Here is a 14,391-nt window from a genome sequence, read left to right on the forward strand (position 1 = left end):
AGACAGATGTAGGATAGATGTGCGGAAATTTGCCTTTAGCCAGCGGGTTGTTGGTAGGTGGAACAGACTTCCATCCCTTGTCGTGGAAGTTGATAGCCTAAATAAGTTTAAGGCTCAGCTGGACAGGTATTTCGAACGAACAGAGGGGTGAAGTGGAAGTGGTTATTTTTATTTATGTTACTTTCTTTTTTTTTTTTTTGGCTGATGCTGCATAAGCTTGCTTTCTTGCATCAAATGCCTCTACTAATGCTAATGCTAAAAGGAGCATTATTTTTAATCAGTTTCATAATGCATATAGATACAGCTCTACTCAAGAATCCTTATTGGATGAGCTCACGGAACCTGACGAAAAGATTTTTAAATAGGGGTTATTCATTAGGTACCATTATGCAGATATGTTAATAAATTGGTATAGACAATTAATTAACATATTTAAGAACACTGAATTTAAAATTGTTCCACAACCCATGAGTAAGCTCCATGCTGTCTTGAAATATAGGGCATATGTAGTTCCTACCATGGAAGCTCACAATATTGTTTACAATATTTCTTGTGGTGGGTGCAATTCAACTTATACTGGCTTGACCCAAAATTTACTTTCAGTAAGGATACAGTAACATGTGGCATCAATTGGGGGAGGTAGGACAGGTGCCTCTGAGCTTGCGTTTCATGCAATCACTGATGGACATGTGTTCCTTTTTAATGAATCGAAGGTTCTTAATAAATAGCGGGAATATTTAAAATTATTAATTATAATATTTTGGACTCATGGTCGCTTATGCACATGCATAATTAGTAATTCATACATTGGTTTATATAAATAATCTCGTGTCAGGTGTTGTTAATGTTATATTAAACAGGGAGATATCATTCGTGAACCACTTCTGTACTTCTTGTGAACATGGTAACAAACCGGATAAGGTTGTCTCTTAAAAGAAGTTAAACAACGGTTTTAAAGTTTAATTTATGTGTGAATTAATTAATTTGTTTCGTCATTTTTAGAATTTTGCGACATTGTTCTTCCAATTCTCATGATTGCTTGTGATGTTGGTTGGTGTTTTGGAGGTTGGTGGCCGCCGTCTTTTCACAATTCTTTCCGATTCCCTTGACGTGATAAGAGAGTTGAAGGCATGATTATTTTAATTAATAGCTATTTTAACTTGATTTATTTATGACTATGCACAGGAGGTAAATTCATATAATCATTCGCGATAGAGTGCTGAGAGATTAACAGTCCTACTAAAAAGGTATGAGGTTTTCACTTATAATTTAAGATTCTAGAGTTTATATAAGAAGTCTTTGCTGTTTTTCTTAGCATCCTTTGCCAAAGATTTCTTGTAATCTATATAAATTATCAGGTGACACAGAAGCCTATCTTCCATAGACTTCTGTGTCACCTGATAATTTATATGAATCCCATGCATTTTTCTTCTCTATCATGAATTACACGGCGACTGTTTTTCAAAGATAATTCAAAAATAAAATAGATAAACATAATTTATCATTATATATATAAAAAAACGTAGTTCCTTATATTAGTAATTTGTATACTATTAACTATTAATTGTCCCTGAAAATTAATCTAACAAAGTTTAGTAGGAAGATAAGTTCTAGGAATAGACCATTACATGCAAAACCCGACAATTCTTGCATCAAAACACCATTTTGATTAGTCATATAATTCCTTATATGGAATTTAAGGGAGAACTATTTTATTATTTTTTTTTTTTTTTGACATCAGTGCATAGCAGAACATAGTGCAACAATACCAGCCTATTAGAGAGGAAAAGGATTAGTGTATTCCATTCAAATAAAAAAAATATTGCCATAATAAGGAGTATAAGTTAAATCCAAAGAAAAGGTGAATAGAATGAAGTGTATTATAAAATAAATCCAAGTTGAATAGAGAAGTATAAGTTGGTTCTTTTTAACCCTGCTGTTCAGTTGAAATTTACAATACACTTTTATTATTTAGATCAATATGATCCAATATTTAAAATAGGTTTAATATAAATTGAAATAAACCAATTTAAAATTTTTTAATCACTTTTACAAACAGCAGTCTTGTTTTAGATACAAAAATAAATAATTTAATAATTTTAACTTTTATTTAAAGATGACTAATGAACAATCAGTTGTTCTACTTTCAGTACAAGTTTTATTGCAAAAGAAAGGTAAATGTCGATAATATTTATAAAATACAGGCAGAACATTATCAAGTACTTCTAACTTTTAAGTTATACAAAAATGAATATTATTAAAACTTTAAAAATACTCATATTGCATTAGCATTAATTTTTGTAATTTATGAAGATGTACCTTGCAAAGATAATTCTTCCAGGTTGAACAATTAATGCTTGTTTCATTATAAATTTTAGGAGGTAAGAAACTTATAATCACATCATTTCATATTTGGGTAACTGGTGGAAGGCTTATTTGAGTAACAGTAACGTTTTCACCTGTAAAGAAAATTAAAAAATAAAATAACTCCTCATCCATTTATCCTGAAGTTCTATGGATGGGGCAAGTTTATCAGGCTTCTTCTCTTGTATTAAGATATAGTTTTATCATCAAAGCATAATCATAATATCATTTAATATTTTTAAAAAGATGTGGGTTGAAATATTTATTATCCATCTGGATCTCATAAACATTTCATCAATTCACCCAAGGATTTGAAATCTTCAGCTAACACTGGTATATTGGTATAGGCTTGCATATTTAATTCTATCTACACTTTTCAATTTGCTATAATATTTCATTTTCAACATTTGTAACTTCCGAAACTCTTTTCAACTAAGGGTTCAATATCACTTCTAAAGCAGTTTTGGCATCAATGATCCTTGAAGTAGTAAATTTTGTTGGATTTTCTAGCATACTAGATGACAGGTTTTGCAACAGCTTCTTCATTTAATCAAAATTTTCAGGTTCACTTTCACCAATTATTGATACTTCAATTCTGATATTTCTTCTCTGTTAGAAGATAAAGTCAATTTTGTCATCACTCAGAAATTTATAGAAACCATAATTATCATTTACATTCGACAAACAGCACTAACGTTAAGCTAGATAAATTAAACAAATCCAAAATAAGTACAGCCTGAAAGATATCAATTTATAAGCATGTTGATAGACTGATATCTGCATCATTCAACAGCTGGTGCCGTTTTATTACAATTGGGCCATATTGACTAGAATGTAATGAAACATTAACTAGAATGTTACTTGACCAATTTTTATTTTATTTGGCAAAGGTTACTTGACCATTTTATTTGATCAATGGTAGTGAGAGGATAACCTCTGCTTAAAAACCTGTTGGTTAAAACGTCAATTTCTCAGCTTAAGGCGGGCTTCAGTTGTGGAATATTTATATGCTTTGAGGAATTAGTTAAATATGATGGATCTTTTGTAAGCGAACGGGTGATAACTCTTATAACGGAGAAACATACTGGTGTTACAATTGGGTTATATTGACTAGAATGTAATGAAACTAACAATTTTTAATTTAGGTAATAAAAAAATAATAATAATAAATAAAAAAAATGCAAATAAAAAAACTTACTTGTATAATGATTACAATATTTTTTTTTGTTACGCTTATGGTAAATGCTGGATTGTATTTTATTAGTGAGTGTAAAATTTAAGAAATTTAAAGACTTCGTTCCTTTATTTTCCTTTCCCAGTGTAAAATGTAATTTTGTATGAACATTATTAAATGTCTGCAAGGTGTCTTGAACGTCCAGTACTCTTCATAAAAGTAAAACTCCATAAACCTGGCCACCCTATTCTCGCCTGATAGTGTCTTATAGAAACTGCATTTTTGCAATTAGCCACACATTATAAAAGCCTTTAGACAGATAATAAAATTTGGCATTAAGAACTATTATACATCATTAAACAGCCTTAAAGATTGCAAACTTGGCCGTAACAAATACGTTGTTTTCGTTTGATGTAACTTCTTTGTACACAAACATTAATGTTGAATAATTCTTGATGTAGCCTGGGATCTATTGATTAATAACATCATCGGAATAAATCATACTAATCTACCAAAAAAAGAAATTTTCTATTTGATTAAACTTCTGACTGAAGCTAATTATATTACCTTTAGGGACAAGATATATAAGCAAATTTTTGGTTTACCGATGGGCCTAAGCCAGAGTGGCCTAATCAAGGGGATTTATTTGGCTAACATTGAACATATACACTTAACACCGTTTCTTCTCAGACTGCCTATTATGGGAGATATCTCAGTGATGTGCTTATTATCACCAATGATACCACTCAAGATGTCTTGAAGACATTTAATAATATTCATACAAAATTACATTTTGCACTGAAAAAGGAACATGAAGGAACGAAGTCTTTAAATTTTTTTCAATTTTACACTCGCATGGGATACTAATAAAATACAATTCAGCATTTACTGTAAGCCTACCAACATTATGTTTCTTCACTATAAGGGTTATCACCTGTTTGCTTACAAAAGATCCATCATATTTAACCAATTCCCTCAAAGCGTATAAATATTCCACAACTGGGCCTGCCTTATGCTTAGAAATTGACATATTAACCCACAGGTTCTTAAGCAAAGGTTACTCACTCACTACCATTGGTCAAATAAAATTGCAAGCAAAAGACAGGTCACAAAATATCACACAAAGCATAAAATCAGTAATAAAAAATACTTTATTTCCGTACTGTACATAGAACAATGGCACAAGCAACTTAGTAGACTCTTTAAGGATTTTGGACTTTAAAATTGTAGCAAAACCTATACAGAAACTACATTCTATACTAAAAGATTGCACTGTCCTTTATTCTTTTTCGGTATAAGCAAATGGCCTCATATATAACATTTCATGATGGCAAATGCGACTCATCTTATCAAGGTTTGACCAGGCATACCCTAGATTTGAGATTGAAGCAACATGCCACATCATCTGTCTGTGCTACTGAGTCAGAATTGACTTTTCATGCTGTGAATGAAAGTGATACATTTCTATTTAGTGAGGCAAAAATCCTAACCATTCGACACAACTATACAACGTTATTAATCGCGGAAACCTTTGAAATGAAGCTTCATGAAAATTCTATCAATGTTCGGCGTCCCTACCTCGTTTCAGATTCGTGGTCGTTTATACGCATGTGCCAGAACAAATAATCTCCTATTAATATCTTGACACACGTGCGAAATTTCCAACCTGTGATCAAGGTCAGTCGAAAAGCCCAGTCCGTTAAGGAAGGAAAAGTTTCGTAAAAATAGTTTTAATTTTTTTCATTGCCGTGTTTTTTAATTTATATCATCACTGTGGTCAATTCTTTCATATTGATTAAATTTTAATTATTGTGACACAGTGTCTTCTATCACTCAGAGTTTCGTGGGAGTGGTTTGATTGGAGTCCTGCACCTTTAAACCCAGGGTATGTCGAATCACTCATGGGCTGTGAGTGTAAAGAATTCATTAAAATTATTTTAGACATTTATATTTTGAGAGCATCACCTTGAAGTTATTCTACGGATCTGATTGAGGTAATCTCTTTATTCTTTCAAAATACATAAATAAAATAATAATATATTAACTACCTATGCATTTTTCTTCTCACATAGGTAACTATTCAGTTGACCTTGAAATTTGCCCATGCTGTCAGCTTCAACTATCCACAGGGCTAACTTAATCCAATTAACAACTCAATGAATAAAAGAAGACTTCCTATAATTCAGTCTAAACTTCTTCCTCTTTAATCATTTATAACTGAATATTTTGCCTTCATTTATTTTACTATTCCCCCTCAGAGTCTTATAGATCTTGATCAGAATCCTCTAAGTGTGCAAAGGTGTGTAATATTCTAAGGATTTCTGCATACAGGTGCCCTTTTGTAGATCTTACCAAGTGGGCTGCATATATCTTTGGACCCTTTCAAGAAGACCAATGTAATTTTTACCTCCATCCCCGGAGGGAGTATTCCAAGGGTACCTTACAATTGCCTCGTAAAATGGAATTATGACCTTACTATCTCTACAAGCAAATGTTCCACAGATCACCAATAGGACACTGCAGGCCATCCTTGTCAAATGTCTACAATGATCAGAGAAGTTTACATTTTCCTGTATTGTAACTCCCAAACCCTATCTACCTCTACTGTTTTCGATTCCACCAAATTTTGGGGTTGCTATTCCCTAAATGTAAGACCATGCATTTTGCTGCATTAAAACATCTGCAACTTTTCTTTAAGCATATCAAGTCATCCTGATAAAACACTATTTGGTGCTGATCATCAAACCCTCTCCAATCTTTACATCAAGTTTTCCAATTTTGACATTGAACCCTCTTTTCAACGATGTCATTCAAGAAAATCAGAAACAACAGAGCTCCCAGAACAGATCTTTGGAGGACTCTACTTCTAATTTTAGTCCAGTATGAAGGATAACCGTTAACTACAACCCTCTGCCTCCTGAATTGCAGACACTCTGAGATCCATCTAAAAATCTTACCCATGTGAGAATCTTTCCCACGCAGAAACCTCTACTGTGGGGAGAACTGAGTCAAAGGATTTGTTAAAATCTTTTGACACTTTCTTTCTTTCTCTCTTTTTTTTTTTTTTTGGTAGTTGTTGGCGCATAGGCTTCTGTGGCCATAATGCACCTCCCAAGGTTTTTGCAGTACTTTGATCCAAGCCCGAGGCGGGAATCGAACCCGCAACCTTTGGGTTGCCAGGCAGGCACTTTACCCACCTGGCTAGCCCGGTCGGCTCTTTTGACTCAGGTTAGACTTTAAATGCCCTGAGAGTATTTAAAGTACCTGTTTGGAATTGACATTTAGCTTACATCTGGACCGATTTTTGTTGAAAAATACTGTTCAGACTAGGGTTAAGATATTTTATAATTTGATATGTTTTTTGGTGGCTCGTTTAAGATTGATTATACTTTTCCATATTCTCGAGTGGACAGCAATGGGTGCCCTTTTGTGGGCATGGGTTGTAACCAATTTTTTGAATGCTAAAATTCATGTACATAAGTAATTTGTGTGCATTGCGTGTATGTATTGTCCACAAGTGGTACCCTAAAAAATATTAAAGGTAAGTTACGACTTATATTTGTAGTTACAGAGAGCTAGTGTGTAAATTATGATAGGCTAGAAAATTATAGTGATGTTTCACAAATATGTGAACAGCATTTTGTATAAAAACATTTTAGCTCAAATACAACTATCATAGAGCATATGCACAAGCAATTATTTTTTTTTTTTATAAATGATTTTTCTAAGTGAAATTTATTTTTGAATTGTTTAAGTATCAGTGAAGTTGCTTACGAGGAATAGGGTAGGCATATTTATCAGGATGGTTGCTAATAAGACTATTTTTGATATGTCTTCTGCCAACGCCATGAGCTCCTAAAAAAGAACAAAAATTATTCAAATACATGTGAATCAAATAAGACTGAAAATAAGTAAAATAAAACTTATAGTACGGCAAATGCAGTATCAGTGGATTCGCATTTATGGTTTTGAATATTAGTATTTATTTATTTTTTAAAATAGTACTCAGATTCAACAAATCAAAGTGAAGTGGATATGCAGCTTGTTTATGACAGCTATTCAAAAAATTTTACTGTTATTACTAGCTTCAGGTCCAAATTAACACATTAAATTAAGCAGGAAATACAATGTTATGTTTGTTAGTAATCTATTGCTCATGGTAAACAGTATATTATTGACTTGTTAACCCTAAGGAAATGTATGATGATTGTCAATGACAATAGGAATTGTTTCCATTTGATACTGTCTATACACATGGAAACAAACAAAGTAGAAAAAAATTAAAAAATACAGCACTTTCTGAATATTTCTCCAAGAGGAGAGGGGGAGAAAGGCTAACCAGACTTACACCCCCCCCCCCCAAAGTGCTGGTTTTATGCATTTCCAATAATAATTTCCAAATGTCAATTTCTTTGTTTTACATATTTCCTAGTCTGTATGTTGTTGTTAATATATATTTTTCAACAGATAGAATCATTCATTTTGGGAGACAGCAATATGTATACTAAATACATATTACTATATTAATGCCAGTTTTTAAAATTCGAGGTTCAGCTATTTGATTGCTGAAATTATATTATATTATTTATAACTCATATCTTCTAATGCTGTATAAACTTGCTTCCTTGCATTATTTGTCATTATTAAAAAAAATTGGACAATTGCAACTCCCATACTGGAGGTAGCATTCAAATCCACAACCTTTATTTCTCAGGTGGGTACATTACACACTGGACCAATCTGGCAGTACCGCATTTTGACTTAACCCTGCAGTTGTGATGTTTTACACCTGTGGCGTGGAACTCAAAATTAATGAGCCAACATCAAGTTAAAAATTTGTGATTTTCTGTGCTTCCTAAATATAGACAAATTTTTGCTTGGTATGGTTGATGAATTTTTATTTATCATTTTCCCAGAACTATAGCATGAATGCACTCAGCAGGTACAACCCACCATACTTTTAACTAATTGTAACACTAGTATGGGAAACTGACTGCTATTGATGCTACAAAGCTTAGAATTATGTTTGTTTCTAGTTCAAGTTATTTATAAAACTCTCCCACACGATCTAACAATTATTAACAGTTTCTAATGGTCATAAACTATGTTTTTCAAAAGATTCATTTGAAATATTTGTTATTACTTTTTAACAAGGACAGAAACACGGAAAGGAATAATCATTCAGGTTGGTGGTTGGTTTGTTTGTTATTTGGTTTTTAGGAGCATTAGCAACTAAGGCCATATTGCTCCGGGATATGCGGTGGTCATTCCCTGACCTTTCCGCATCCTACGTATTTGGTGGTGACGGGCTCGAACCCCGGTCTAATCAAGAAGCGTGTGCTACGCACTGCTGCTCCTTCCCACCTGGCTACGGAGGCGCCTGGTGGTTGGTTGACTGGGTTGATGTTTATTGGCACATTGACAGCAGAGATCATAGTGCGGCAGTTCATTTGTTATGTTCTCTGTATGTATGTATATTATATTCTCTATATCTTGATCGAATGTATGGGGGTCAAATATTTTTTGTTAAAACGTATTTTATCTTTATTTACAGTAGGTGGTAAACATTGATTGTCTACATGAATCTGAAAATGTCTGATACATGTTTGTTGTCACCTAGGATATCTTTTAGGATGATGTTCTGATTTCTTTTATATAACGATGAGAAATTCTGTTGTTGATCATTTTCATAGGTTGGGCATTCTATCAGTATATATTTGATTGTTTGAATAGCATTGCATGTTTGGTATGGCATCTTGTAGGTTCTTTGGCAAGCAGTAGATACCTATATGTGATGTGTGTGTGTCTGATTCGTAATATGGTTAGAATTTCCTCTCTCCTTGATTTCCTTGTGCTCATTTTGCAATGTTCAATTTTTGGTTTTATTTCATATAATTTATTTGATATTTGTTTTTGCCAGAGTTCTTGCCATTGTGTTAGACAGTAGTTTTGAATGATTGGTTTGTAATCTTTATATGGAACTGTGAAAGATCGTTTCTACAGGTTAGTTGTTGATTTTGCAATTCTGTTGGCTTCTTCATTTCCTTTTATCCTTTTGTGTCCTGGTATCCAGCACAAAAGTATTTCCTGTTTTTCTTTGGTTAAGTCTGTTAGTATCTGTTTAACTTACCTGAAATCTGGATGGGATATATTGTTTGTGTTTTGTATGGCTTGTATTGCACTTAATGAATCAGTTTATTAGTTCTCAAATTATGTGGTTTTTTAAGTGCTCCAGGGCTATCTGAACTGCTACTAATTCTGCAGTGTAGAACACTGCATTCTTTTGGAAGTTGGTGTGACAGTGTAATGTCTGGGAATACTGCTGACGCTCCTACATGGTTCGCTGACTTTGATCTGTTTGTATGTATATATATTGGTACAGGGTTGGAATATTGGGTTCTATGTACAGCATGTAGTTGTTGAAAGTTTTCTGACAAAGTAATTTTATTCCCGATTTGTGTGGAGAGTTCATAAGCTGTGAAGTAGTTTATCCCTAGTGGTATTATGTGCTCTTCTATAGTTGCAACATTATCTACGTTGAGATCATATATTATCAGTCACTCTTGTTGTCTGATGCCTAGAGTTTTTTTTTGTTATTTGATTTTTAGGAGCATTAGCAACTAAGGCCATATTGCTATTGCTCCGGGGATATGTGGTGGTCATTCCCTGACTTTTCCGAATCCTCCGTATTTTGCGATTACGGGCTCGAACCCCGGTTTATGCCTAGAGGCTGGTTTGCACTTTTGCCATTCCTATATATGTTTCCCCATTTTGGTGAGAATAGGGATGTCCAAGTCGGATGGTCTCTTATGGATCTTATCTTGTATGCATATAGTAGTGCCAACTGTTGTCTCCTGAGGAAGAATGGTAATTTATTAGCTTCTGTATAGAGACTATGTAGGGGGTGTGCAGAAGGCTCCTGTTGCTACTTGTAAAGCACTGTGGTGAATCGGATCTAGCCATTTGAGGGTGCACTTTTTCGGGAATGCATAAATGGGTGCTCCGTAATCTATTCTTGGCCTTACTAGTGCTTTGTCAAGGTTGAGCAGGATATAACAATCTGTTCCCCAAAATACAGATGTTAAGATTTAAGGATACTGAGTTGCCTCATACATTTTATTTGTGATTGCTTTATATGTTCTAGGAAGGTCAACTTGTTGCCTAAGGTGAGCCCAAGAAATTCTACACTTTGCTTAACTGGTATTCTGTGTTCCTGTATTGTAAGTTCAGGGTCGGGATGTAAATTTCTCTTTCTACAGAATTGTATGCAGAGTGTTTTTTGATGCAAAATTCTAAATCCATTTTCCTTGGCCCAATTACTGATTTTGTTAATTGCGTATTGTAGTTGCCTTTCTATTGTTGCCATATTTTGTGCTGTTTATGAAATACTGAAGACATAGTGCATGCAAAACCATGGATGGCAGTTGTTTGGTGATGCCATTTATTTTTTATGACGAATAGTATGGTGCTCAGGACAGACCCCCTGGGGAATGCCTTCTTATTTATATGTTTTTGACATGGTGTTCTGCACTTTAACCTGAAATGTTCTATTTCTCATAAAGTTTTTGATGAATAGGGGTAAATGTCCTCTGAGACCTGTATTGTGGATGTCTGGTATTATACATATTACCATGCTGTGTCATAGGCCTTTTCTATATCAAAAAACTGAGCAACCATATGTCTTGAGGTTATAAATGCATCTCTTGTGTCTGTTTCTATTCTTACAAGGTGATCCACCCCAAGGGGCTCACATCTGGTGAGTATGGGCTTGGCACACCCAGGACTGAACCTGAGCTGGATATGATGATATCCAGCTCAGGTTCAGTCCTGAGCTGTATATCATAATGTTTCTCTTTTTTTGGTGATTCTCTCTCTCTCTCTCTCTCTCTCTCTCTCTCTCTCTCTCTCTTAGGGTACTCAAATTTATTTTGGCTGGTGCAGCATAAGCCTCAGGCTTCCTTGCACCATAGGGCTAATAATAATAACATACTTCTTTGGGGTCATAGACTCGGTCTAACACCGAGCCGGGGGATATCATGAGAAAGACAAGGACAATGATGACCAAGAGCCAACAACACCACCCGAAATCTGCCATGGAGGGACTGACAATTGCCCGGAAAGAAGGAGGAAGGGGCCTGATAGATCTCATTGAGCAACAGAAGACAGCGATAGTTAACCTGAAGGATTACTTCCAGAAACATAAAAGGAAGTTAACAATGAAAATTAAAGAAACTGGTATACTTTTCAGAATGCTCTATAAATCGCTGGGAATCACTTAGTCACTAATAAATCACTTGGCACAAGGGGCCAATCATTCAAGACAGAGAGTGTTAGGCATTTAAATATCCAAATTTTGTGCAATTCACAGTGTGCCGAGTTTGAAAAAAATTTGCAACTGAAGTGAATATATGCATGTTTTTAAATTTTTTTAGAAACTATTTGTACATACACTAAGCAGAAATATATCTGCACATGCACATTTTAAATTTTGCAAGTTTAATAGCAGTTTTTAAAATTAGAAAATGGAAGAGGTTAATAGTTTAATTTTTAACAGATTATTTTTCTTCTGAAAATTAAAGATATAAAAAACAGTATTTTTTAAATATTTTATTTTTTTAATTAAAAAAAAATGCATACAAAATGCAAAACCATTCAAAAAAAAAAGAAATACTGGCATATTCCAAGCAGAATTCAAAAAACCCATAAACTTTTTAAAGCTGTTAAAAAGAAAGTTTACACCTGTCATGTATAATGCTACCATGTTTGTAACAATTAGGGGTTCCATGACTGAGAGGTTAATTGCTTTTTGGCTTAACATTTTGTTTTGCTGGCAAATATCATTCTGAATGATTACAGGGATCTGAGAAATTCTATTATCTAATAAAAATAATGAATTATATCTGAATATCTAAGATAGATGCCAGATTTATGAGTTTCTACTATATGCAGAATATGAAATCCTTTACAATCTGCTTATTCAGAAAGCTGATGTCTGGTTACTGTAGTGGCATTGTATTTGTTGTTGTTGTTGTTGTTGTTTGGTTTTCAGGAGCATTAGCAACTAAGGCTATATTGCTCCGGGAATATGCGGTGGTCATTCCATGACCTTTCCGCATTCCGTATTTGGTGGTGACGGGCTCGAACCCCGGTCTAATCAAGAAGCGTGTGCTACGCACTGCTGCTCCTTCCCATCTGGCTACGGAGGCGCCATTGTATTTGTAATGAGAAGTCTGTCTTTAGTAACGGATACATTGCTGCTCACATTTAAGTCTCAGTTTTGAAATAGCAAAAGGACTACAGTGAGAAAGTTTAGTCATTGTTAAGATAATTGCAAAAGAAAGGCAAAAATGGTTGCCACTTACTTTTGTTGTATAGATTATATTCAGAGGTTCATACATTAAAAGTTCCCTGTTATAAGAGAACCTTGTTTAGTAACAATAGGACACTATGCAGCCGCTGAGCAAAGTGGTACATGTACAAGGTGCATTGCATGGGAAAACATACATTGGAAGTCTGGTATATATAGTTAAGGTTTAAGCTAAAATAAATATTTGTTGTGGTGAATTTTTAATATTAGCTGTAGATCAGAGTTTCCCAATCTTTTTCAGATATGGTATATTTTTATATTTTAGGTAAAGGTAAAAGCTGCAGCCATTAAAATATTTAACTAACTGCCCTTCTCTGCACAGGAAGATCTACAACCTTCCTACAATTGATAATCATTTCCTTATCCTTGCTAGCAAAGTTCCTGTATATCACAGACAAAACCAAATAAGTTGTCCTGGCAGCACATTTGTCAATGTTAAACCAACTGCCATTTTTCAGTCCATGAAATTTATTTTTTTAGATCTTGTTGCAGTAGCTTACCCTGATTACTGCCATTAACCACCCTGCCAATCTTTGTATCATTTACAAACTTAGACATTAAGTCTGATATATCTTCACCAATAACATTAATATGTATAAAAAACAACAAGTACCCATCACTGAACCTCAGGGGGAACCCAATAATAACATTAGTCCATGAAGAGCTGTGTCCATTAATAAGCACTCTGTCTTCTTCCACTCAACCATCCATTTATCCCAAGCAATAACTTGCTCTTAATGCCACACTGCTCTAATATCTACAGCAGTCCTTTATGTTTAACAGTATCAAAAGCTTTTCTGAAATCCATGTGTATGTTATCATAATTATTTTTTGCATCCGATTCCTTTGTTACTGTATAATAACATCAGATTGGTCAAGCCAAGATTGCTCCTTGACAAATACATACTGTGAATGCAGTATAATTGCATTCTTATTTAGATGGTCCTGCATTACGTCTTTAACGAGAGGCTCCATTATTTTTCCTGGAACAGAAGTTAAGCCAACAGGTCTGTAATTACTCATGTCACCATTTGATCTTCCTTTGTGAATTGGGGATACATTAGCACATCTCCAATTATCAGGGACCTCTCTTGAATCCAAAGATGCTCTCATAATTATGGCTAAGTGTTTCCTTTGCTGCCTCCCTAAATATAATTGATCGATCCCATCCACTCCAGGCATCTTTTTCTATATTAAGCTTTAGCAATTTCTCTTCCACTTTCTTCTCAGTTATCACAAAATCATTTAGCTCCCTATTACATTTTGATGAACATCTGGCATTCCCCTTCCGAAAAGGCTCCCCAACCTTGAAAGTAGATTCAAAATACCTATTCAGTTTGTCAGCAACCTGAGAAGGATCATTAATTGTTAAACCATCAAGTGGAGCAATGTGATGTAACCCCCTTGCTTCTATTTTTAACATCAGTAAAGAAGTCTTTTCTGCTTTTCTTGGCATTCTTTACCAGATTTCTTGTAATCTACTTTA

The 14,391-nt window shown here is 34.2% G+C and overlaps 1 protein-coding gene across 1 annotated transcript in view; it reads right to left on the reverse strand.

Moving 5' to 3' along the window:
• Nucleotides 1-14,391, reverse strand: part of LOC150080848 (peripheral plasma membrane protein CASK-like) — a 669,094-nt gene that overhangs the window by 103,519 nt on the left and 551,184 nt on the right. The window contains exon 20 of the mRNA XM_090381386.1: nucleotides 7,313-7,393. Coding sequence (XP_090237512.1) covers nucleotides 7,313-7,393 — 81 coding nt within the window. The remainder of the gene's footprint in view (nucleotides 1-7,312; nucleotides 7,394-14,391) is intronic.

Source organism: Mastigoproctus giganteus, chromosome 9 (assembly GCF_048544385.1).
Source record: "Mastigoproctus giganteus isolate SK-2022 chromosome 9, ASM4854438v1, whole genome shotgun sequence".
NCBI lineage: Eukaryota > Metazoa > Arthropoda > Arachnida > Uropygi > Thelyphonidae > Mastigoproctus > Mastigoproctus giganteus.